The sequence below is a fragment of the Alternaria ventricosa genome, assembly GCF_023758065.1.
Source record: "Alternaria ventricosa strain BMP 2768 chromosome Unknown scaffold_6, whole genome shotgun sequence".
Classification (NCBI taxonomy): domain Eukaryota; kingdom Fungi; phylum Ascomycota; class Dothideomycetes; order Pleosporales; family Pleosporaceae; genus Alternaria; species Alternaria ventricosa.
Window position 1 is genome coordinate 271,176 of NW_026055686.1, and position 24,172 is coordinate 295,347.

The 24,172-nt window shown below is 52.8% G+C and overlaps 11 protein-coding genes across 11 annotated transcripts; 4 read left to right on the forward strand and 7 right to left on the reverse strand.

The window, feature by feature from the left end:
* Positions 1-321: 321 nt before the first annotated feature.
* Positions 322-984, reverse strand: J4E93_004168 (uncharacterized protein; the record flags this gene model as incomplete). Its single annotated transcript, XM_049342097.1, has 1 exon — positions 322-984. One exon carries the CDS (start codon positions 982-984, stop codon positions 322-324), a length of 663 nt encoding a protein of 220 aa, XP_049200249.1.
* A 2,364-nt stretch (positions 985-3,348) lies between these two features.
* On the reverse strand, positions 3,349-4,436 carry TPC1 (mitochondrial thiamine pyrophosphate transporter; the record flags this gene model as incomplete). Its single annotated transcript, XM_049342098.1, has 3 exons — positions 3,349-4,231; positions 4,279-4,331; positions 4,404-4,436. 3 exons carry the CDS (start codon positions 4,434-4,436, stop codon positions 3,349-3,351), a joined length of 969 nt encoding a protein of 322 aa, XP_049200250.1.
* A 218-nt stretch (positions 4,437-4,654) lies between these two features.
* On the forward strand, positions 4,655-6,160 carry J4E93_004170 (uncharacterized protein; the record flags this gene model as incomplete). The annotated part of the gene is made up of 1 exon (XM_049342099.1): positions 4,655-6,160. One exon carries the CDS (start codon positions 4,655-4,657, stop codon positions 6,158-6,160), a length of 1,506 nt encoding a protein of 501 aa, XP_049200251.1.
* Positions 6,161-9,036: 2,876 nt separating this feature from the next.
* On the reverse strand, positions 9,037-10,203 carry J4E93_004171 (uncharacterized protein; the record flags this gene model as incomplete). Its single annotated transcript, XM_049342100.1, has 1 exon — positions 9,037-10,203. The coding sequence occupies one exon, from the start codon at positions 10,201-10,203 to the stop codon at positions 9,037-9,039; it is 1,167 nt and encodes a 388-aa protein (XP_049200252.1).
* A 1,742-nt stretch (positions 10,204-11,945) lies between these two features.
* On the forward strand, positions 11,946-12,575 carry J4E93_004172 (uncharacterized protein; the record flags this gene model as incomplete). Its single annotated transcript, XM_049342101.1, has 1 exon — positions 11,946-12,575. A coding segment is annotated over one exon (630 nt), but the record flags the coding sequence as incomplete, so codon positions are not given.
* An 868-nt stretch (positions 12,576-13,443) lies between these two features.
* Positions 13,444-14,066, forward strand: J4E93_004173 (uncharacterized protein; the record flags this gene model as incomplete). Its single annotated transcript, XM_049342102.1, has 2 exons — positions 13,444-13,463; positions 13,514-14,066. The coding sequence occupies 2 exons, from the start codon at positions 13,444-13,446 to the stop codon at positions 14,064-14,066; spliced, it is 573 nt and encodes a 190-aa protein (XP_049200254.1).
* A 505-nt stretch (positions 14,067-14,571) lies between these two features.
* Positions 14,572-15,360, reverse strand: J4E93_004174 (uncharacterized protein; the record flags this gene model as incomplete). The annotated part of the gene is made up of 1 exon (XM_049342103.1): positions 14,572-15,360. The coding sequence occupies one exon, from the start codon at positions 15,358-15,360 to the stop codon at positions 14,572-14,574; it is 789 nt and encodes a 262-aa protein (XP_049200255.1).
* Positions 15,361-17,109: 1,749 nt separating this feature from the next.
* Positions 17,110-18,471, reverse strand: CYS3 (cystathionine gamma-lyase cys3; the record flags this gene model as incomplete). Its single annotated transcript, XM_049342104.1, has 3 exons — positions 17,110-18,160; positions 18,210-18,295; positions 18,346-18,471. The coding sequence occupies 3 exons, from the start codon at positions 18,469-18,471 to the stop codon at positions 17,110-17,112; spliced, it is 1,263 nt and encodes a 420-aa protein (XP_049200256.1).
* Positions 18,472-19,150: 679 nt separating this feature from the next.
* J4E93_004176 (uncharacterized protein) lies at positions 19,151-20,812 on the reverse strand (the record flags this gene model as incomplete). The annotated part of the gene is made up of 2 exons (XM_049342105.1): positions 19,151-20,106; positions 20,155-20,812. The coding sequence occupies 2 exons, from the start codon at positions 20,810-20,812 to the stop codon at positions 19,151-19,153; spliced, it is 1,614 nt and encodes a 537-aa protein (XP_049200257.1).
* A 597-nt stretch (positions 20,813-21,409) lies between these two features.
* J4E93_004177 (uncharacterized protein) lies at positions 21,410-22,059 on the forward strand (the record flags this gene model as incomplete). The annotated part of the gene is made up of 3 exons (XM_049342106.1): positions 21,410-21,718; positions 21,906-21,942; positions 21,992-22,059. The coding sequence occupies 3 exons, from the start codon at positions 21,410-21,412 to the stop codon at positions 22,057-22,059; spliced, it is 414 nt and encodes a 137-aa protein (XP_049200258.1).
* A 477-nt stretch (positions 22,060-22,536) lies between these two features.
* Positions 22,537-23,820, reverse strand: CYS9 (Thioredoxin reductase; the record flags this gene model as incomplete). The annotated part of the gene is made up of 5 exons (XM_049342107.1): positions 22,537-23,409; positions 23,462-23,577; positions 23,627-23,682; positions 23,744-23,750; positions 23,802-23,820. 5 exons carry the CDS (start codon positions 23,818-23,820, stop codon positions 22,537-22,539), a joined length of 1,071 nt encoding a protein of 356 aa, XP_049200259.1.
* Between the last annotated feature and the right edge of the window lie 352 nt (positions 23,821-24,172).

The following is a 24,172-nucleotide window of genomic DNA, read 5'->3' on the forward strand; positions in this document are numbered from 1 at the left end:
GAGAGAGAGAGAGGAGGGGGGGGGTTTCTTCTCTTTCCCTCCCCCTCCTCTCTCTCTCTCTCTCTCCGAGATGGGCGCTGGCGGCGTTTGTTACGGATATGATAACCCGACTCGACTCTTCGTTCCCATCTATATCCAAGTTTTTTGTGTGGTTTAGTAGGATTGCGAATTCTATTTTCATTTTTTGAAGCTTGCTTTCTGGTCGTTGTGTATAGATACTTGAAGTGAGTATGAGGTGGTTGGGCAGTATGCTTGTATAACGAGTATATATATACGGTGTTATTACATCGCGTTATGCCCGCATCTTAACACGTAATTTCTTTACAAGAGGAGATAGCCCAGAGCCCCTATCGCAGCCATTAGGCATGCTAGACCCCCGACGAGGAGTTGCTGGGCGGCACTCTCATCTACAGGGCAACTAACTTGTGGTGTCGGAAATCGTCCAGCCTCAACCAGCATCTGGTACTGATCAGAGCAGAGACTTGCCGTCAAGGCCACCGCCATACTTGTCGCGCTTGCAGCGTCAATCTTGACCTGGCAAGGAGTCGGGGTCACGGTTGAATTGTCCAAGACTGCACACTGCTCACCACGGCCGTAGTCACCTCCCGTAATCCTCTTAGTGCCCGTGATGTTGAAAGCCATCCCCTGATCCCCAGGGCAACTCTGGTCATTTGTGGCATCAACAAGATTGACATCCTGCGCAGCCTTCTTGGTAGTAAAAATAAGCGGCAAGCTCTCCACATGGCCAGACAGGCTTCTTTCTCTCGCGTAGTCATCATAGGTACAGTTATCCCAGTACACGGTCCAGAATAAGATCCATTTGCCTTCGGTGTTGAGTCCCTCGTAGTGGCGGTACAAGTACTCCGGGCCGTTGTTGGACGTATCTGTCCAGTTGAGATATTCGTTGTTGTAAGCGTCGCTGAAGCTGCCTTGATCGATGATGGATCCATTGGTTGCGTTGTGGACTTGGAACTTAATCTGCATTCTGAGTAATGAGGCAAGGTGTGGGTGTTGAACGGCAAAGACGATGGGGAAATAGGGCCCTGGCGCGTATGTGTCGTTGCGTGGAAAGACTAGGTCCACTTCCACAACGCCTGAGGTATCGCTGGCAGCCGCATCAACAGCTCCAAGCAAGGAAACGAACAACCAGGTGATGCAATTAAAAACCCGCATTCTGGGGGCGAGGAACGACCGGAAGGCTGCCGGGAAAATGAAATTGAAGAAGAAATCGTAGCAAAAGCCCGTTAAGTAATTCAGCAAAGTTGAGAAGCCACAGTACAAAGGACGAAACTCGCCCAGGGGAACGACATTTGTACTAGGTATTGGAAGGATCAACGGATGCTAGGAACAAACCTGAACAAAGCTCTATACCTGATAGAACGATAGACGTGCGGTCGGGTACAATAGTCCAAGTTTGGGACAGGATTGGATGTAGCTCGCCAGGGGCAAGGACCTACTTAGGTGCGGCACGGGTTCCAAAAGGGTAGGCTAGCGGGGGTTGATGCCGTGAGAGCCGCGTCGCCACATTCTTTTGGTCATCGCACTGGAGCCTAAGGTTCTTTTCGCGGGTAATTTTGGTTATGTACGTTGGGGGTTTGGATAGTCGGTAATGATGGGTTGCCAAGTTCCCGAGGTTGTGTGAAGTGGCATCATGGTGGTTGTTAGATGCCTAGATGATTCTTGGCATAATCACATATTGCCTTGCTTCCTATAGTGGTTAGCTTCTGAGATTATTCCAAGGTTAGGTAGCTTATGCATACATCCGGCATCGATTGCAATGGCCGTCTTTGTGCTGAGTAACCTTTATCAGCGAGGAAGTATTCGGCAGCTCTATTGTGGTGATTGGGACCAACACTTCCTTTATGCTTTCCTTAATCACCCCTTTTTTTCAAGTCTGAAGATATAGCGATACAGCATGCCGCGGTACGAAGTAGAGTGTCTGAGTTCTCTGCTTTTCATCACTTTAGTCGCACCGTATAATTGAATGTGGAAGATGATTGTTTCTGTCGTTTTGAACCGCGTAAGACGTTCCAATATCCGCTTCCTTGATACTCATTCCTAGAATTGAGTGCACTCCTCGCAATGCCATTCATTATGGTAATTCACAGCCCCGCAGTCCTTACAGATCCAGCCTTGATTTGACGTGATGTAGATTGTCGCTTCGCAGTTTTGTTGACTCAAGTATTGTTCGTTGTTGGGTTCAATGCGGACTCGTTGCTGGGGGTAGGCTTGATGCGACAGTGGGGAAATTTATGTGTGCGTTTTGATTTACTATAACACAGTCCGCATTCGGAGTAATGGCAAGAGACTGCCTAGGTAGGGGTTAAATACGTAGCGTTTTGTGGAGTCGTTGTTCATGCGTCAGTAGCAGATATCGCCGCGGGACTTTTATATTAATTCGTTTCCAACATCGAAGGTTTGCTAGTCCTTCCAGGAAGAGAACATTCCAAACCTGCGAAGCCATCTTCACACTACAATTTCAATTTGTAACTTGGATGATCGGACATAGACTAGATCCTCCCATGAATCACGTACCAGTAGTTCAAATCCCTACTCTGACTCCTTGAATCCCTCATACTATCGTAGGTGATAAATAGATCCCAAATGCATGATCCAAAACCTGTACCGCTATAATCTCCGTCATTCCTCTGATATACACCACCTGGCTCGTCAGAACACCCTAAATTGAAATGTCCACAGACGCGCGTCTAGCAGCTCTCGAGGCTCTCGTCCGTGAGAACCAAGAAAAGGTAGAGGAACTAGGCCATACGAACTGGCTACTCAGTAACCAAAACATCAAGATGCAAGAAGAACTCGCCAAGTTGGAAGAAAAGTTACGTACCGAGTATCCCGACTTCGATACTAGGCGTGTCATCCATTCAAGCTTTCAGACCAATCCCTCGCCACCTCTCCATGATCCATCCGTCGCTAGAGATGTCTCTCACGCTCGCCCACAGCTACTTCAGCGTCCACCACCGGGACCGTTATGGACACCATTCTACCTAACCGCCCGCGACGCCCCACGACTATATCTAGAGTTTGTGATACCAGGTTCCAAAGGCGAGACATTGGAGTTAGCCGTAAACAACATAGATCTGGCCTTTATATTACAGCAGACATTGCGACGGAGAGGGTGTGGCGAAGCGACGACGAAGAGGGGTGTCGAGGATTTCCTAGAGCAGCCGATGATGAAAGTAACGTGGACGGGCAGAGAGGGAGAGTTTGGGAATCTGACCTAGTCCCGCGAAGAGGTTGAGTTGTAATATATCTTGATATGAGAACTGGAGTCTATGAAGAAGGAGTATTTGGTATCTCAACGCCGACCTATGCATATTAGAACCCCGACGTTTAGTCGTCTTTGTGCTTTTCGTCAAAAGCGAGCATGAGGCCCATGGCCCGCTCGTATGTCCACATTGTAACAGCGCTGGCCGGCGCAGCTTTCAGAAGACTGACCGTCAACCCACGGTACATGCCTCGTCTACCTTCATGCTTCCATATATGCGCAATAGTGCTGATGACGCCGGTATATGTCGGTATGTTCCGATGAACGTATCGCTCGCGCATCGGCCCTTGGACTTGTAGTCGCTTGCGCGTGGTATCGAGCGGGTAGACGGCTGTCTTGGAGAGAACGCTCGCGATGACACCGGCGACGGCATCTGAGCTTCCGAGTGGCAGTGGTACGGGAGAAGAGGCGGTTATGGGCTTCAAGCTTTCGTAGCTAGCGAAGAAGAGGCCCATGTACGGCACAATCTGGCTCACGCCTGCGCCGAGGCCGCGAAAGAAGCCCCTGGGTCCTTCATGCTGCGCGATGTGCTTGACAGACGCGATGATGGAGGTATAGACGCGATCTTTGCCTTGCGCAGCGAACCGCGTGCGAAGAAGATCGAGCGGGTATGTCGCCGTCGTCGCAGCAGCACCCGCGCTGGCTCCGCTGAGGAAATTGGCGACTGAGCTAGGAAGCGTATATGGCGGCGGAATCGTCTCTAGCCAATGCGATATGTACGTGTAGGCAGAGAACTGGGCGCTACCGTACGTCAAGTACATGAGCTCCGCCGGTATGTTGCCCTTCCATAGCCCCGTGACACCCTCTTCGCGAAGAATCTGTTTGAGGGTGCCCAATGTTCCTTTGTAGACGGGCCCTTGGACATTGCGAACGCTGAACGGGTCGGAGAGCGAGTGGATTTGGAGTTGCAGACGGATCTTTATGACGTCGAGGGGAGCTATCACGAAGCTGTCGCAGTGTCAGCCATGTGCGCGAACATGGGGGATTGAACGTACCGCGACACCAGGCCTGCCACCGCACCTGCGACGACAACCTGTCGCTGGGAGCCCTGTCAGTCATATTAGCCCTGCCTCTGCCAGCATATTGTGTCGGTAAACAGTGAAGATAGACAAGCTCCTACCTCATGCTTCAGCTGTGCGACACCCTCAGACATGCGCCCAGCGCGTCGATTGGGACACGTGCTATTTTCGCGCGCCTTATTAGCTACCCACCGCCGATACTCGGTAGGACACCTGTGATTGCAAACGTGCCGGGCAAAGGGTAGTAGAGACCTCGGTTTACGGGTTGATTGTTTCCACCACGCTCGCTCCCTGGCGTTGAAAAGCAAGGAACCCCGCCGTGTCCCGTCACTGCCAACAGCTGCGGCCGACCATGTCTTTCACCATCACCACCAGAATACCGCTACGGAGTCTGAGATCGCAAGTCGCCACTTCTCGCAGGACTACGCTTGCTGTTCAGAGACGGTGTTTCTTCTTCAACTCGTTCTGGCGATCACCTAAGCCGGCCGAGCATGCTGATTGGAGCCCCGCTACACATGGCCCTTTTCGGCCAACCAAACGCCAGGAACAGCTGCAGCAGCAACAGGAGCAAGAGCTGAGACAATCGAAAGAGCAGGAACTTCTCGTTCATGATGAATCCAACATCGGCCAGCTTGACGGTAGCCCAGCGAAGAGGATCGCTGTGAACATCGATGGAGAGCCCAAGATCTTCGACGCTGCGTTCCTTCGTGACAGCTGCACGTGTACGCAATGCATGGACCCTGACAGCAAAAACAAGCGCTTCCAGACGTCAGATATACCCGAAGATCTAGAAGGTAGCTGCAAGACAGTAGTTGATGAAGAGAAGGGAGTCTCTATCGAGCTTCAATGGAAGACAGACGTCAAAGGCTTCGGTCCGGAGCACCGCACACGGCATTCCATCGACTGGCTACGCCGCGCATTCAACACAGAGATTGAGCTACGTGGCGGAGTGCGACACGATGACAGAGTGTTCTGGGACAAGAACAGGATCGTGAAAGACAACAAATGGCTCGACTACGACACCTACATGTCCAAAGACGAAACCCTCTTCGAAGCCCTCACCCATCTGAACCGCTACGGCCTCCTCTTCATCAAAAACGTGCCCGAATCCGAGGAATCCGTCGTAGCCCTTGCCTCCCGTATCGGTACCCTCAAAGACACTTTCTATGGCCGAACATGGGACGTCCGCTCAAAACCCAAAGCCGAAAACATAGCCTACACGCCCGACTACCTCGGTCTCCACATGGACTTGCTATACACATCCAACCCCCCGCATCTGCAACTCTTGCACTCTCTCCGAGCCCGCACACCAGGTGGCGAATCTTTCTTCTCAGACTCCTTCGCTGCAGCACATCAACTCCGGCGGCAATCCGAGGGCCACTTCAGAACGTTGTGTACATTTCCCGTGACCTACCACTACCACCATCCCACCTACCATTACCACTTCACCCGGCCAGTGATTGAGACCTTCGCCTACCCTAATTACAGCGACCCCGCCAAGGTCGCCATCCGCCGCATAAACTGGTCTCCACCTTTCCAGGGCCCGTTCGAAGCGCGAATTGGCAGCGGCAACTCGACGTCCCTTCGCTCCTTCATTGCTGCTTCGCATGCGTACGAGAAGCTGCTTAGTGCGGAGGAGAATTTGTATGAGTATAGGTTGAATGAGGGGGAGTGTGTCATCTTTGATAATAGGCGGGTGTTGCATGCTAGGAAGGCTTTCGATGCTACAAAGGGTGAGCGGTGGCTGAAGGGGGCGTACGTGGATGACGATGTTTTCTTCAGTAAGCTGAGAGTGCTGGAAGAGAAGTTTGAGGGGAAATGGGTCGCTGAGGGTGTGGTTAGGCATGCCGTGAAATGAAGGTGGGGGTGTTCAGTAGTTTAGGTTGCGCAGTATGGATATGGCTGTGCTTCGGAACTGGGGTCTCTTCTTGAATCAGTCAATTGTCAGCATGCGTGGAAGCTAACACCCATGCCCCTTGCACTATAGAAAACAGTTCAGTCTCGAAAGCTGTGAAGACGGAGTTGGGGTAGCCTTTGGTTACCATCCGACTCCAATGCATAGTCAGTATCAAGACGGCGTCATGACGCAAAAAGAACCCTTCTTTGCGATTCCTGGATAACGTGCTCCTGAGCATGACCGATGATGCTTTCCACCACAATGCTCTTATCAATATTTAGCACGAGTGATTTCCAGTTCGACACCCTCGTTCAGACCGCTCTGTACCCGCTTTCCAACACTCATCACTGCCTGTTCCAATCTCGTCGGATCGAAATCCCCGCAGCCCACATGGAGATGTACAGACCGCACTGCAGGAAAGACTTGCGACAAGGAATCGAGCCTGCACTCATGCAGATCCGCAACGAGGCTCTCAGCTTCTCTTAAATAGAACGTTATGCGGACCGTGCGGATGATATGACGTTCCGTCGCATCAAGCCCGAGCATGAGAGTGTGGTATGACTTGAGAAAATGGGGGAAGCAGAATGTGTTGAGCGAAAAGGGAAGGAGCTTTGCTTCGTCGTAGACCTTGCGGCAGACGCGCAGGAGAGCGAGATCATTTCGATGCGTGTATGTGGCTTTGAAGGAATGTACCCAGAGGGCGTACGTGCGTTCGCCGAGGACGTGTTCGTAGATGTGGTTTCTGATTTCTCCGGGTAGGCGTAAAAGTGGGGACTCGGCAGTGTTGCGCATGTATCTGTTGATGTTAGCTTGGCATGGTGAATGGCTCTTACACACCTGCGGTGCAGTGTTTCGGTACTTACATGAGCAAGCGTGCGTCGGCTGTGCGTTCCATATCCGTCGTTGTCGGCTACTCAGAGTGTCGAAGTAGTATAGCACGGGGAAAGATGTGGGGAGCACAAGGTTATTCACATAGCCAGGACTACTAAGGGACGGCCAGGGTCTATTACGCTAGCCTCAAGCAGATCGCTCGCTCACCTACCCCAGGTGCCCAGGTGCCCAGGTGCCGCTCACGGTGTTTCCCGAGCTAAAATCCGGAAGCCACGCTGAAGTGACGAGCAAGTGTCCGCGCCTTGAGACAGCATCATCAAGACATGTGCAACGAGATCAGTCTATTTCACTATCCAAACATGCTAACTCAGTAACCCAACTACATCCAACTTCTTCTTCCCATCCCCATCATCGACGGCCATGATTTGCTTTACTCGGGCCTGGACAGTCATAGCTTCCTAGGTACTATCACCACGGTTTTAGTCGTACGGTCCAAATAATTCCTGAGTGTTCTCACAAGCGCTCGAAACTCATCACACTGCTGTTTATTTGATATCAGTGGCTCCTCAACATAAACAGTTCGTAATCCGCGCAGCCCGCGCAGATAAAGAGAACCACAGATGATTTGAGACTTCCCACTCGAGTACCAAGGCAGAGTATGTTCCCATGCGTTGAGCTGTACGGTCTCGATTTCGTCGAGCTGTGAGGGCGAAAGTCGCATTTTGAACGTCTGAAACTCGAGGAGAGTGTTGAAAGAGAAGACGTTCAGTGCGATATATGCTGACTTGGCAGTCTCATGGTAGGTTTGACTGCAAGCGAGTAGTAGACTGAGCGGATGTCCGTTGACGCGACCATCGCCCTGGACTCTGTAAACACGACCGCTTAGTACGTATCTAAAGAAAGCACGAGACGTTAGCATAACTCGTTTGTATTGCGATGGGCAAGGGTCTCCGCACCCGTAGATTTGGTTCCGTAGCTCAGCTGGAAGACGCAGAAGGGGTGACGAGTCGGCGTTGCGCGAAGTACTGGAGGGGTCGGTCAGCTGGCAGACAGACAGACAAGACGGTGCTGTGTTACATGTCGGAGCCCCGACTTTCAGGTTTGACCATTACAACGTTTTGAGTTTCCTTTGTAGTAGCGAGAAGATGGAGAAAACCGGTAAAGGTGTTGAGCAAGTCGAGGTCTCGTAATAGAGATAGTGCGGTGGAGGAGATGTGGTCAATGTATTGATTCTGACTGAGGGAGGTGGTGGCACAGACTAACGCCCGCTAGTGTTGTTTGAGTGGAGGGGAGAGCCCTGGAGAACGAACCTGGAAGGTACGACCAGACAGCGTCGCTCCTTCCAATCTCCAGTGAATCCAAGAACTGGGTAGATGATAGTGAATCGAGATGTGGTTTGCAGTATACATACTCGAAACCTTAATAACTAGACAATCACTAAGCTAAGGTATACTCCTACCCTAAATGTTCTTTGTAGAATGCCATTAATGTTGATTGGCTTGGAACATGGCGCTTCATTCGAGTCAGAATGAATAGCTGACCTGTCTTCGCGAGATGTACCCCCGTAGGCCGGGTTGGGGTATATTCGGAAGAGCGTCTCATTGCTAGCTCCGAGAAGACCGAGTGGCAGAGTATTCGAAGTGGCACAGCGTCATGCTTTCAGGTATCGTACTACCATGTGCTCCATTCCCGGTACCGCGATGCATGCGCCGAGGGGACTGAAGCTTCTTAAAGGCGAAGCCCGTTCGCCCATTCCCGCGGGATGTATAAGGAGCTCTTCGCGTCATGCTCGAGGAAACCTTTCCACTCTTCTTCGGCGCGGACCAGAGGCTCCATGTGTCTTCAAGAGCGAGTGCTAGTGTCCAGAATTCTTCGGACACAACCCATCGCGTATTCCCGTTTTCGCATTGTCGACTTTAAGACACTACGCAGTGCCACCCGTGCCTGTCTTGGGTGCCATCTTTAATCGCACAAGCAAAGTATATTGCGAGTCCAATTTGAGACCTTCAAGCTGCGGCCTGTTGTTTTTTCTTCTTTTTATACAAGACGGCTTTATGTCTCTTCTCCTCGAACCCAGCAGACTCCCCTCGGTGCCCTTCCATCCAACAATTCTGGCAATATAAATCACCGTCACAGCCCAGGCATTTCAGTGTCGCATCGTCTTGACAGATGATACACCATGTGTCGATCTCGTCATCGACCTGCTTTTGTAGATTGGTAGACACCGGCGGCTTATTCCTGGGTGCGAACGATGGGGCGGAAGGAAGGCCGAGAGAATCTGTTTGTGATGGTGAAGGTGCTGCTAGAGCGGCCAGGCGTGCTGTAAAAGCGTCCTCGATTGCTTGACTGCTGGCAAAGTCGTCTTCGGGGAGGGTATTCGGTGCGGAAGGCAGTGTGAAACCGCTGTCTGTGGTATCTGCCGTTGATGTATCTTTCTGGTCTCCTGATTCTGACCTGTCGTTTTCTGAGGGAGGAGAAGGCGGATCGTATTTTTTGCTAATCTCCAGTTCTGCCATGACCCTCGCAATCACATCGTCTGCCTCGTCGTCCTCGGTTCTCTTCTTGCCGTCTTCATCTTCCTCATCTGCACTCTCTGTGTCTTCCCTGGCTCTACCGACCTCCCCACTTCCAACACTGATTTCAATGCTCTCCCAGTCCGTCAACTCCTCCTTCGATGGCTGCTCAGATTTTGTACGCCCACTCTGCAGCCCTTGTGCCCTATTATTCACCACTTCCGGGAGTATCTTGCGCATGTCTTTCAACAGCTTTCCAACATCTTGTTGTTCTTCCCTGGACACATCCCAATCCTTCCGATCGCCGACGGCGCCGTTTAGCTCACCCAGTAGCTCTTCTAGGCTCTTTTCATCTTCCTCGTTAAACTCTACATTCGAGCCTCCTACGCCTTGGGCTATCCCTTCCAGGTAGCTCGGTGCCCCTGGTGCTGCAACCGGTGCGCCGGCATCATTCGTGGACGTTGTACGCGACGGCTGTGGCGAGCTCGAGGGAGACGCGCTACCAAGACGTGCGAAGCGAGCGGCGAGGTCATCGGTGGGTTTGGGAGGATTCCTAGGCGCTATCGAAGCGCTATAGTTGGTATCCAGGCTGACGGAGGATGTCTTGAGTGCATTGAGGCGGGCAAGGAGGTCGTCGTCTGTTGAGGTAGGTTCGGGCATCTCTGGATGATGGGCGATCACTCCGGTGATGTGTGGATAAGGACTGTGGATGTCTAAGTTATAGCGCCTACTGGACGCGGCTTATGACGCGGTGTTGCATGAAGCTCGAGGCTCGGGAGTGAGCGGAGTTGGCGCGACAGCTGTTGTGGAGCGTGGTGGGGGAGAGGCGAGCTATCCCTGACCGCGCTTCATCTTCACCCAGACAACATGTGCGATACAACAGCTGCATTATTAGATTATGAAGAAACACAGAAACATCTGGATGTAAACTGCTTATTTCCTGCCGTCGAGTCGGCGCTACTAGAGATGGCTGCCAGCGGCCCGTGTCCTCGCATGCGTGACATCCAGCCCCGCTTTCGTCATATCCAGAGCTCCGAAGTCCATCATACAGCTCAACATTGCGTGATCTGACTACATCTTAAAATCCTCCGTAGCTTTCAATCGCCCTGCTATCTGTTCACCTACAGTATACATCTAGCACCATCGCAGCTCCATCTCAATTGAGCATCCACATCTTCACCGGACCCCCAGCACAGCCCTAGATCTACCACCGCCATGGCTCTCGCACCCAAATTTGCTGGCCAAAAGCTCGCCTCCAGTGCTATCCAACCTAAAGCCATCCACACTCTCGAGCTCTGTAAGTACTTCATCCTCAACTGCCGGACCACAACTTCCCGGTCCGTCCCAAGCCGTCCACCAGACTAACAATCAGATCCCAGACCTCGACTACGTATGCCCCTTCTCGGCCAAGATGTTCAAAACAATCTACGAGACCCCTCTCCGCAAGACACTTCTCGAGAAATACTCCGACCGCGTCGTAACCATCTTCCGGCAACAAATCCAACCCTGGCACCCGTCCTCCACCCTCGTCCACGAAGCCGCCTACGCCGTACAAAAGGTCGACAGTTCCAAATTCTGGGACTTCTCACAGAAACTATTTGCCGAGCAGAAAGACTTCTTCGACGTAAGTCTGGTCAACGAAACGAGGAACGCGACGTACAAGCGACTGGCCAAGATCGCCGGGTCTGTGGGTGTCGATGAAGGCAAGGTTTATGGATTGTTGGAGATAAGCGACAAGCCTGGCGAGGATGGGGCACTGAACTCAGGAAACGGGGTTACGGATGATGTTAAAGTGCAGGTGAAAGCGAATCGACTGGCGGGTGTGCATGTCACTCCTACGGTTGTGTTTGATGGGGTTGTGAACAATGAGATTAGCAGTTCGTGGACGGCGGAGCAGTGGGAAGAGTGGTTAGAGAAGAATGTCAAGTGACTACATGACGGTAGTAGTGGGGCAGTTGCGAAAGGAAGATTGTGAGTGACCGCGAGACCCTGGGGGAGGCCAGATCCACAGTCCCCCCAGGTTCGCTCTCTCACCCACGCGAATCTCACCCGAGCCCTTCTACGGCTGCTAGTCTCTTGTATAAAAGTCGCCCATCGATACTCCTACATCCTAGATTCATCTTCCTACTACCAATCTGAACTTAATCCTCTCCAAGCAATACCTAACGGTGATCAACCATCCTCCCTTCTCGCCTCCAAACCAAATCTGATCCATGGATCCATTCTTAACAACACCTACCGGCAATCCAGCCCCCGCGCCTACCATGTCGACCCCTTCAACAGAGTCTGAGGAGTACATACCCGACTTCTCCGAGCTCCCGGACCTAAACACAGTCATCTTAGCAGAAGACAGATATGACTACTGCTTTCATGATCATACAAACCCCTTAACATGGGCACAGGCCAATGATAGAGCCACTTCAATACGAGCTCATTCGACCTGTGTAAGAGCTCTTACTGCCCGGTCACAAGTTCAAATGCTCGAAGAGGGAGCAGACCAGATCATCCAACGTCTCGTACCGAAACCCGAGCGGCGTTTTGCCATTTACACATGGAACTACGACCAGCAGGGCAATTTGAAACAGGCTCCGCACATCACAAAACAAGAGCTGGAGGCGTGGAGGAACCTCAATCCGGAATTGAAGCGTCGCCCTGTTCACACTGAGAGCATGCGGCTGCCAGTCAAGAAGAAGCTCAAGACGAGCCATGATGGACACTTAATGCCGGGATTCGACGAATACACAATAGATGAGCGGAGGGAGGCGCTCAAAGCGACGGAGTCCGGTGCTTCTGCCATGAAGGACGTTCTATGGAGGATTGACCGGCGGAAGCGCGAGCGACTGGCGATAGAGTTGCAACAATCTGAAGTCAAGGTGGAGGTCTTGCAGCAACGTCTCGCTGCCGAAGAGATCAAGAAAGAGAAGGGAAAGATGGGGACGGTGGCCTTGCAGATGGACGATGGGATTGCCCAGAAAACGGGAAGGACGAACGTGTTGGCCTTGAGAACGAAGAAGAGAAAACTGTCGACTTGAAGAGCATGAAGTATCCACGTGGCGATATGGCAGACCTGGAGAGTTGGGAAAATGGGATGGAGGCTGGGTGTCACAGCGGCCAGGTTCGTGGAGCAGAATAACAAGTACGTGGCTGAGCATGTGGAGATCACCGCAACTGGAAGATGGGAACGTCCAGGTTGCATGGTTATGATGCGGGTTTCAAGTCAAAAAGTGATTTCAGAGTGCGATCTCATACTAGCGTTAGTAGAGGCACTACAAAAGTTTGATGAACCTACCTTAAATGACCATGACTTGATGTGATCATCTCGACGCTGTACCTACCCCTTTAAATCGCGTTGCTGTTCTACAAATAGTTTCTTAGACTCTGATCAAAATGTAGATAGTGCGGCGCTGACAAGCCCCTGCTGAAGATACTTTTCGATCATGGGAACAAAGTCTAGGCATTGTCCTTCGGTCCCGCGTCTGGTAATTCTAGGGGTCGGCCAGGAGGAGCAGTCCCTTGACTCGCATTCTTCCCAGGCTAGTGAATATGTTATCTTATATCGATGAATGACATTTCAGTGAATAGGTGTTTTGCCTGTGCACGGAGCACTTCTTTTTGGTCAATGAGTCAAGTCCCCCAGTACCCTCCCCCGCTATTCATATCCCCATTGCCACCGCTAGGAACCAGTAAAGCTCCTTAAAGATCTCGTTATCTCTAATTCTCACCTTGTAGTGTACGGTTGCGGTACGCAGGAGTTGACTCCATCATTCGAGATCGCTCGCTCGGTAAGTGTACAGAAGGCCTCGACAAGTGGAGGATACCTTCCCGCTGAACTCAAGGGTTTACAAATAAGCCCAGAGATCAGTCTCAAGGCTAGCCGTCGCCGAGAGTATCACCAACAATATGTCGGACTACGATAGCATGTAAGTTTTCTCCGATTGCCATTTCTCGATCATAGCTAACTCCATACTAGCACCCAACTCAACCAAGAGAACTCGCCCCTCCTTCAACTCCCAGCAGAGCTTCGAAACCGGATCTACAAGTTCGTTCTGCACGATCACCGCCCCGTATACGTCGATATACCCGCTCTGAGCGATGAGTTCGGAAACTTTGGCCCTAGAGACAACACACGGGGAAAGCAAGCGCTTCTATGCACATGTCGTCAAGTCCACAGCGAGGCCCCGATGATGTATTTCGCGCTCAACACATTCCAATTCGACCTTGACACCTCGCTCATCGAATTCACTAGGAGTCTCACTGCGGAGCAACTCAGCGCGGTCAAGTCTATCGATATGACGGGACAGCTTATGGAAGAGATTGAGATGCGTGCCGAGCATCATAAGAGCGACAGCCCGCGATTGCACCTCGATACGCTGACCTCGCTGCAAAAGGTATCCCTCTACCCTTACGCGTTCCGCTCAACGCCAATAAATCTCGATGTCATTGGAGTTTATCTAAGGGAGGCGACTGGTAGAATGGGTCTGGAGGTCATAGAGGTCAAGAGGAGTTCGAGGTCCAGATCCTGACAGAGCCCTTGATGAGATCCTCCTTGGTAATACCACCGAATGCGTCTTTCCCGTTCAAAGAATCGAGGCCCTTGGGTGCGGAAAACTTCTGGACTCTGCATGTAGTCTGGCAAGGGCCCTTCTCCTGGGGCTCACACTTGCATACTCTAGCATCGCCGTCAGAACTGGCAATATAGTACATCTTGCCCTCGAAGCACGTTCCAGTAGCCTTCATGGTATCGTCGATGTTGTCGCCATCACAACCGTCACCGGAGTCGATGATGAAGGGTTAGGCCTTAGAAACGCTCCAAAGGTTTGGGATAGCGAAGCCAAGTACGGAGTCTGGAAATTGGCACGGAGATCATTCTCGCTCATAGGGTTAGGAAATCTGTCGCTACCATGGACGTCCTTGGACTCTGCGCCAAGGATAAGCTTTCCATCCGTGATGATGTCCCCACTTAAAATAGGAGTGCAAGTCAATCGATCAGCCACCGAGTGAGTGTGTACTATGTAACTGTGAAGATCTTCACACCATCATGTAGCCAAATGCACCAAATGCGGCCACCAATGCTGCCGTACCTCCACCAATTAGTCGCTGTGCAGTGCTCTTCTCGTCAGTTGGACAAGAATTTCCAGGCTTTCGAGTCGCCTGGCAATGGAGCGAGGTCATGGATGCAGAGATGTTCGAAGCAGCAGCCGCATCAATCTTGACGTTGCAGGGAGTTGGGGCCGGTGTAGTGGCTGCCATAGACGCACAAGTCTTTCCGTCATAATCCTCCCAGGTGATAAAATCAGGGACCGCCAGGGTGGCGTCGACGTTGATGGCAACTGCTTCATTGTCGGTGCAATCTCGGTTCGTTGTGGCGGCTACGAGATCTAATTCTGGTGCGGAACTCTTGATGGTGAAGAATGTGGAGCGACTCGTGCGGTTGGCTGCGAGACCACCTCCGAGGAATGCAAGCGAGTCCTCGGTGCAACTGTTCCAGCCCACGTCCAAGCGAAGCGCCCACACGCCCTCTTCGGTGAAGTTCGAAAGGATCTTGACCTCCTGATAAGGCTCACTGCCGGAGAAGTTCGCCCATCTTAGGTGGTAGAACAGGTCTCTGCTAGCTTGTGTTTCCACGTTCGTGACCGTCACGTCTAGCGTAGGATTCAAGAATCGCCCTAGGTCGGGGTTCTGGATGGCGACGATGACTGGAAAAATTTGCGTCGCGGCGTAGGTCTCGTTGCGAGGAAAGACGAGGTCCACCTCTAGCATGCCGGAGGCTGCGTTGACGGCTCCCGCGCAAGCAGCGAGGAGTAAGGCGACCAGCATGCGGACGCCAAGCAGAGACGGTAGATAGGTGGCTGAGGAATTGGGGGCGAAGGTGCGTCGATGTAGTTGTAGACCAGAAGGAGACAGTCGAGAAGTGGAAAAAATATAAGTGGAAGATTTAGGTTACATTGAGGATCGATAGAGTGAATGCAAGGTACCTTGCTGAAGGCGGAAGGCGGCCTATCAAACGACCGTGCAACAATGCTAGCGGCTAATACGTCAATACGCCCCCTTGGCATCCACGCCTTCGCCTCCACTTCCGTCGCGCGAGCCGCGTTCTTGCCGTTCCTCATGTCCACTTCCGGTCCGTTCAGGTCGTGCTCATGGGGAAGCCACGTTCAACGGACCCAAACAACTCAGCTTTAGAGAGGTGACCCAAGACGAAAACACCACACCCACGCGCAGCAACAGTATAGACGAATTGTACAATGAGCTTGCTGCGCAGTGCAACTCAAGGGACTTCAACAACGAGATTGTCTGCCCAGTCCACCTGATCTTCTTTATTCCTCACTCTACTTCCCTTGTCCCTTTGCTTCCTCGTCTTACTATCGCGTGTACCTTCTCTTACAACCTCCTCTAGGATTTCTCTCCCTTCGTCATCCTCGCTAATCAGCTTCGCAGCGAGACTGAAAAGCACAAGTAGCGTCCACGCAGCATCGTTCCCGCAATCGTGCAACCTTGTAGGTATCATACCGACCAGGCGACATAGCGTTCGGAGCGATACATTCCATCCAGGATCGTCAGGCTTGTACATCTCGCGAGCAAGCTTCTGCGTGTCGATGATCGCGGTCACGGTGGCTATGTCAGTTATGCTGATACCCGCCTTGTTCAACGAGAGAAGATCCGAAGGGATGTCGTGGCCAACAAGGATAATCGGCAGTCGCTGTTCGTTTGAGTCATTGACTTTCGATAAGTCATACAGAGGTAGCTTGCGCGCATTACAGCACGGCTCCTTGTCTCCATTGGCGCAGTGAGAAAAGATGTGGTTGAGGACGGCAGCGCGCTCGCTCCATCGCACTTGGTGCACTTGGCCATGGAACAAGGCCTGCAATTGCTTTCTATTCACGCCTACTCGGCCGTACCGGAAGTCGAAAGTCTCTGTGTGGAGGGGCGGGTGAGTATGGTGCATCGGTGTTGAGAAGTGTGAAGTTGTGAGACTCCTCGTGTCGAGTGTGGATGCGTCGATAGCGCTGAAGCGCTTGGGGTTTCCGTGTGCGATATCGAAGGAAATGAATACGGGGTGTGCGTGAGAATTGGGGTTGTCGTGGTTGCGTGCCAAAAGCTGCTGGAACAGGCAGCGCACTTCTTCAAGTGAGATTGGGGGAGGAAACATGGCTTTGAGAGTACTGATTCTTGCTGTTAGGGTCACTTCGGCTGAGCTGGGATTGACTGTCGTGCAAACAATAGAGATGGACATCAATTACAAAATATACTCTCCTTTGACTCACCATTTGGCCGCAGCCATACTTTGGTTCCCTTACCCTGGTTCTGTGGTAACCATGGGCGGACGACAAACCAATCACAGCTTGTGCAATTCGCATTTGGAAAGTACAGATGCACAAAGCTAGACAACCTCGATAATTCGGTGTCTTACTACGACACAACACTTTTCAATTGAGAGTATCTCTGATATCATATCCTTCATAAGGGTCATAAGCCCATACCGAACAAAAACGCCATCTATCCATATGTGCTCATAAAAGCTACTTTTCTCCACCCGGTACACACTCATGGCACTCAGAGTAAGATCTACTGAGCAGCCGGCGCAGCGTTGTTGGAAGCCTTTCCGTTCGTGATCTTAGGACCAACAACCGCCTCCTCAAGCGCACGTTTGACATCAGCAACAAGATCCGCCTCATCCTCAACACCACAGCTGATGCGGACGAGATCGTCGAAGACACCCGCCGCCTCGCGCTGCTCCTTGGGGATACCGCCGTGCGTCATGGCGCTGGGTACCTCGACGAGCGACTCGACTCCACCCAGCGACTCAGCCAGTGTGAAGATCTTGGTCGCTTGACAGAAGCGCTCTGCAGCTGCGTGACCGCCCTGAATACGGAAGGAAAGCATGCCGCCACCCATTCCGTCACGGTGCTGCTTCAGCGCAATATGGTGTTGTGGGTGGGAGGGGAGACCGGGGTAGTTGACGGAAACGACGTGTGACGAGGCCTCGAGAGCCTTCGCGACGCCCGTAGCGTTCTTGGTCGCTTCCCTGGCGCGGAGATGCAGCGTCTTGAGACCGCGGTGTGCGAGCCAGCAGTCGAAGGCCGAGGGAACGGCACCAATGGCGTTCTGGAGGAAAGACAGACGCTCGTATAGCTCATCGGAGTTGAAGGCCGCAGCGCCCATGACGACGTCAGAGTGGCCGTTGATGTACTTTGTGACGGAGTGCACCACGATATCCGCGCCGTGGTCCAGCGGGTTCTGGACATACGGGCTCATGAAGGTGTTGTCGACAACCACCATGATGCCATGTTGATGCGCAATCGTGGAGATCTTGCGGATGTCCACCAGTGTCAGCGTAGGGTTCGACGGCGACTCAATCCAGATGAGCTTTGTGTTGGGGCGGATAAGCTCGGCGATGTCGATCTCGATGCTCGGGCTGAAGGTGACTTTGACATCGTGTGTGAGGGCTACCTTGGTGAAGTAGCGGTGCGTTCCGCCGTAGACATCTGAGACGGACACGACGTGTGAGCCTGCGGCGAGCGATTGCAGGATGTTGGCTGTGGTGGCGGAACCGGACGAGAATGCGAGCGCATAGCGGGCGTGTTCAAGGGCTGCGACCGCCTTTTCAAAGTTGTCTCTGCAGGCGCATTAGTATTAGACCTGTGGGTGGTGTTGCGCATGCGTACCGGTTTGGGTTCGAGGAGCGCGAGTACTCATACTCGCCTATGGGCTTTCCAACGGCGGTTTGCGCGAATGTTGTCGACAGAGAAATCTGATTGGGTTAGCCATGGGTCTGTGAGACTTTGCGCGTGCAATGCTTACGGCTTCGATGACAGCTCCGGTGACGGGGTCATGAGGGCTTCCGGCATGCACGGCGAGCGTGCCGAATCCGTGGACTGGTGACGGCGCGCGTGGCGGGGTGTCGATAGGGTGGTCGGGGAGCGTCATCTTGATCTTCTGAGTACTCTTTGAACGGCGGGCGGAGTTGACGCGGTGGTACGAAGGAACTTGAACCTCGAAATGCAGCGAGAGGACAAACTTCTTTCTAAATTTCAGGCCCTCCGAGGTGTTGACGCCTATAGGTAAATTATTGTTCTAGCGACAAATCCTAGCGCGCTTTCTATCGGTGGTGCATGTGCGGTTGACCGTGATGGCGCGAATGCAGAATAATTCTTTCTTGCAGAATTTCCTGTCAAAGTGGAGATGGAAAGCAAGGGAGAACCATCTCCATGGCTCCTGCCATCTTATACCCAACAGGTCGCGTTGGACGTCTGACATTTCTCAGCAGCAGATTAATCAGGCGGCGTTTGCTCAAACCGTGGCATACACAGCTCGGCCCAAAGCGCGCGTTGGTTTCGTGAGCAGGCGGAGATGGTGTCATAGTATTCTCCGACCCGCCTTGTGACGGCCTTGGCAGCTTTTCGATTACACATCGCGCTGCGAGTGCTACCAAGTCCAGCAGGTTGTTCGGGCGAGATGCTTCATAGAGTTTTTGGATACGTAAGCACAATTTAACGTTGGCGCTCAATGGCAAGTGATTTACATCGTAATCTGATTGAAGTGGAGAGAGGTCTACATATGAAGGGCGCAAACGTCTATGGGTATCTTGGGGGTATAATGGTGATGCTTAGTATGCATCCTCCTCTGGCCGGCTCTTAAGCTTCACATATCCACTTATGCCTTTCTTTCGCGCTGCCTGCTCGCTATGAGAGACATGTCCCGTCTGTGATGGTGAAGACTTTCCGTTCCTCGTAGTCGACGTGAGGTAGCTACGTCCATCGTCGAGGCCGGTGTTACCTCGCCGTTTCTCACCAACAAGAATAGGGTCTTCCGCGATCAAGTTCTCCATGTCTTCCCATTCTTTCTGGTTCAACACGTCCCATTCTTGCGCCTGCTGCTCAGCCAGCAGATATCCCCTCAGCTCGTCGATAATCTTAGTTGGCGACAAGCCCCATCCGCTGATGTACTGTGCGTTCTCGGCCATGCCTAGGAAGGCATGTGAAGTAGCGTGAGAAAGCTGCCCAAAGCCTACAGGTGACTTGCGGAGAATCGATCTGGAAGACCTGGAAGTGGTGATATCTTTGTCCAATGGATTCTCGAGGCGTTGGGGATTGTATGTTTCTTGCGTGATCAGTAGTCGGAACAGATTGCGACCGATCGAACAAGTATCCTCCCACTGCTTAAAGCTGTCTTTCATGCCCTGTGTTCGACACAGCCAAGCCACATTGTACGCAAGCAGAGACACGCCTTCAATAAAGGACGAGTATGCAGGAGGATCTTCGGCGCAGAGGTGACTCAAAGGGCGGTCGACGAATAACGCACGCGGCTTCGGAAGATGGATACGCGTCTCAAGCGTTCGGGACGCTTCCGGACTGGCGCTGGAAGAATGTGAGGGTGTCGAGCCAGGGAAAGGTACTTTCTTGCCCTGGTAAGAGGATGCTGGACTGAAGATTGTAGGTTGAGGGTAATCGGCATGGGGGAGTGTGATTTCGGCTGGGAGACGGATGCCCAGGTAAGCAGCGACTCGAACGACGAGCTGGGCCACGGCAGCCAGTGACGCAGATAGGCCATCAGGCGTCACATCTGTTTCAAAGTTAGCACATCACCTCGAGAGGTATAGCCTAGACATACCATTCAGATCTCGAAGATCGTATATCCGCAAACGCGTGCCGGGCCCGATATTGTAGACTTCTTTAACACCGCCGTCCCTTGTCTTTCGGCGCTGCATCTTGAGTCCCGCGAGCCTCGCAGCAGTCGTGCATAGCTGCATGCGCAGATCTATGGTATCGTGGTGCATCTTGTCTGCGTTGTAGTCCGACCGCTTGACCCTCTGCTGCACCTTGTCCAACTCGTTCGCCCGCCGCGATTCGATGCCGTATGTGGCGGACGAGAGGTCTGACTTGCGTTGCGCGTTCGCCGCTCGCTTCGCTTCAAGCTGCTTCCTGGTATCCTCCATCTGCCGTCGGAGCTGGTCGGCATGCTCTGATATCATGCCTAGTCGGTCCTGTATCTCTGCCGTTTCTGCTTTCGTCCGCTCCCAGTTTAGATTGTTCGTACACTCTTGCCTGTCGACCAAGAGCCCGCCTTTCGAGTCGGTGAGAGAAACATGCTGGATGGCCTTGTCTTCCGAGCCGTTTATGATAGCTGTGACGTGTTTCGCGACGGCATCGCGGTCTATCAGCGTCTTTGCGAGTTGGATGCGGGGCTGTTCGAGGTATGAGCGCGCGCAGGTCATGCAGTGGAGAGGTTGGCTCAGGCTGCCGTCTCTCCCGCAAATGTCGCACTCCATGATGAGTAGAGGTTATGTTATGTGATGTCGCCTGCAGAAATGCCGTGGAGTGGTAGGTCTGGAAGGTGCAGCGAGACCATGGTGGGAGCGATTCGTCGAGGCGGTTGGCGAGTGCCTATGTAGCCATGGGATCCGTCAGTGGGGTTTCCGGTGAATGTCTAGGCTCCGTGAGTGTTAGCGCTCTCCTCTGTCGTGAAGCATAAGCAAGGCATCCAGAGGCTGGTGGTTGAAGAGGTTGTGTGATGGAGGCGGTACTCAGGCAGAGGCGCGATTTCGCGAGTCAGACGCTCCTTCCAACGTCATGCCGCGACTGACCAATTCGGATCGCGCTAACGCACGTGGTATACGTGAGTGAACCTCAATCTACCTTTTCGAGTTCTGCATTTGATCTCATAGAACTGACATTTCGCGTCGAATATCCTCCTGATGACGATGAGACGCGCTCGCGATCACTCTACTTACCTACAGCACTGACCAAAGGCATCGCAAATGAGCAGGACTCCCGACCACGAACCCGAATCATCCCTCCCCTCTCACGTCTCGTCGACATACCCCTCTTCTCCTCCACTACTGACCCAGTTAACAAATACCACCGCAATGGATACTGCCCCGGCTGCCAAATCGGAGCCGCCACCCAGTCAAGAGGCTCAGACTGTACGACCGCCAATGAGACGCATGCATTCAGATGAGACAGAGCGGCCATCTTCAGCACAGCGCACGAAAGACGAGGTCGACGACGAGGCAGATGCGGCCGCTGAACAACAGTCAGAAGATGAAGAGAGCGATCCTGCAGAAAAGATTGTCGATTTTGATTGGGAGGACCTAGAGGCGCGGTACCACGATGCCATGAAGACATGCCACAACGAAGAAGACCTACTAATGCAAGAGTGGGACAATCTCATGAATGTACAGCTGCCTCTTCGCTACTTCTGCCCGAGTTACTGATGAAGTTGTTAGTACTTCCGCATCTGGGCCTCGTCAGGGAATGAGCATGAGACGGAGCGGACATACGCGAGGTAAACATGCCTTCTACAAGTCGCGTGACCTACTAACAACGTGCCTCAGGCTTCGCACTCGCTCGACATATGTTCAGCACGAGGAAGCGGAATTGGAGCAAAAGCGGAATCATTGTATGCTGGCCTTTACTCCATCTCATGCTTGTTTACTAATATGCCGCAGACATCAATGTAGTCAAAGCCTTCGAGAGTGCGCTCAACCTCCTCAAAGCCAGTGGCCTTGGTCGTTGATGCTCATCAACTTAGGCGCTATCTACCTTGCTCATCATCCGCCGCAATCAGAAGTCTCACAGCGTCTCGCTGGCCCTGATAGCTCGTCGCCAACCCCGCGGCAATTGGTGCGGTTGTCCAGCCTTCCAATGTGCATTTCATCGAGAATGCACCTGATGCGCTGTTCCATCATGTAGGATGTCGTTGGCACCAGAATGGTCATGTTGGAGCAGAAATAGTCGCAATAAACGGTACGCGGTCCATACATCAGTTGAAGACATTCATTGCCAGGTGTCTGCTCTATCTAAAACCCTAAATCGACCGCTCAAGATTCTATATCAAATGCACCGCCTTTTGCCGAAGGTCTATACATGGTGCCCGTGCCTTCCATATATGCGCTAAACAATGAGACGCCCATGCCCTTTCATGCGAGTTATTCCAGAAAAGGTCCAAATATGGTCCAAGTTTGTGATGGTGATGTTGTGGTGCGTGTTTCGTCTATAGAAGAGGGTTGGAGCGGTACTCGGGGACGACGCCGTTTGTTTGCGACTTCTCAGCCTGGTTCTCCGTCTCGAGCTCGTTGCCGACGCTGTCGTCTTGCTCGGCGAGCCACTTCTCCGCCTCAAGAGCGGCAATGCAGCCAGATCCTGCACTGGTGATGGCCTGGCGGTACCGCTTGTCCTGGACGTCACCGGCCGCGAAGACACCCTCGACGCTTGTGAGACCCTCTCCGGGCTTGGTGATCAGGTAACCGTCCTCGTCCATGTCGAGCTGACCCTTAAACAGCTCGGTGGCGGGGTCGTGGCCGACGGCGTAGAAGAGACCCTTTGCGTCGAGGGTCTGCTCCTCCTTTGTGACGTTGTTCTTGACCACTAGTTGTGTCATCAGACCGTTCTTCTTGTCCTCGCCCTTGATCTCGCTTGCGCTGGTGTTGTACATGATCTCGATCTTGGGGTGCGTTGTCAACCGGCGGGCGTTCGTTCGGCTCGCGCGGAGCTGGTCCCTTCGTACGAGTACGGTAACCTTTGACGCCTTCTTCGTGAGGTATAGAGCCTCCTCTACTGCCGAGTCACCGCCTCCGATTACGACCAATGGCTGGTCGCGGAACATGGGAAGGGAGCCATCGCATACAGCGCATGCGGAGACACCGTTGCCCCAGTACTTGTCTTCGCCCTTGAGATCTAATCTCCTGGCCTTTGCGCCGGTCGCGATGATCAAAGCATCAGCAGTGTGTATCTCCTCCTCAATCTCCTCCTCGTCGCCCATGGGGTGTAACCAGTACTTGAAGGGGCGCGCTTTCAGGTCCACCTTTGCGACGGTCTGGGAGATGATTTCGGTACCGCAGGCTTCGGATTGTTCGCGCATTTGCTCCTGTGTTTTGTTAGTAAACATTGGCGCATGGCTATCGCGTGGCGTTACTGACCATGAGCTTGCCGCCTCCGATCTTGACGAAACCGGGGAAGTTCTCGACTTCGTCTGTTGTGGTTAACTGACCACCTGCGGCGATACCGAGAGCCATGAAACCCTCGTACATGACGGCTGCACATCATTAGCATGTCGTCGAAGCGATTGCGAGGCGGTGCCTTACGGTTCAGATCCGCTCGTGCGGCATAGATAGCTGCGGTATGGCCTGCTGGCCCCGAGCTGCGTATGTTAGCATTATTCTCGAAATCGACTCTGTCGCGCCATTGATCGCAGAACATACCCAATAACTGCATGTTGTTAGCACTATCCATGCCAAGAATTTACAGGATGCCACTTACTGACTAGTTTTGAATGCATGTTTCGCGACTGTACTTTTGCAAAGGTTGAAGCAGTCGAAAGCCCCGCTACAGGTGAGACGCGCTGATTATGCGATGCCGCGGCAGCGATGGGGACGGAGAATAAGGATAGATTGCGGGGGGAGGAGGCCCTTCGGAAGATTGATGCGAACACTTTGGCGGCGTGTGCGAAAGTTTCGCGTGTCGCGTGCAAGATGTGGTTGCGGGCGTGTGGGTCGTGTGTGGATGGTGCGATGCGATGTGGAGGTTTAGCAACGGAGTGCGAGCGGTGCAGATGGTGCCTTAAGTGGGAGAGACCAGGTGACGGAGAAGGAGCTGGAAAAACGTTTTTGACGTTGCCGCAGCGGGTTTGC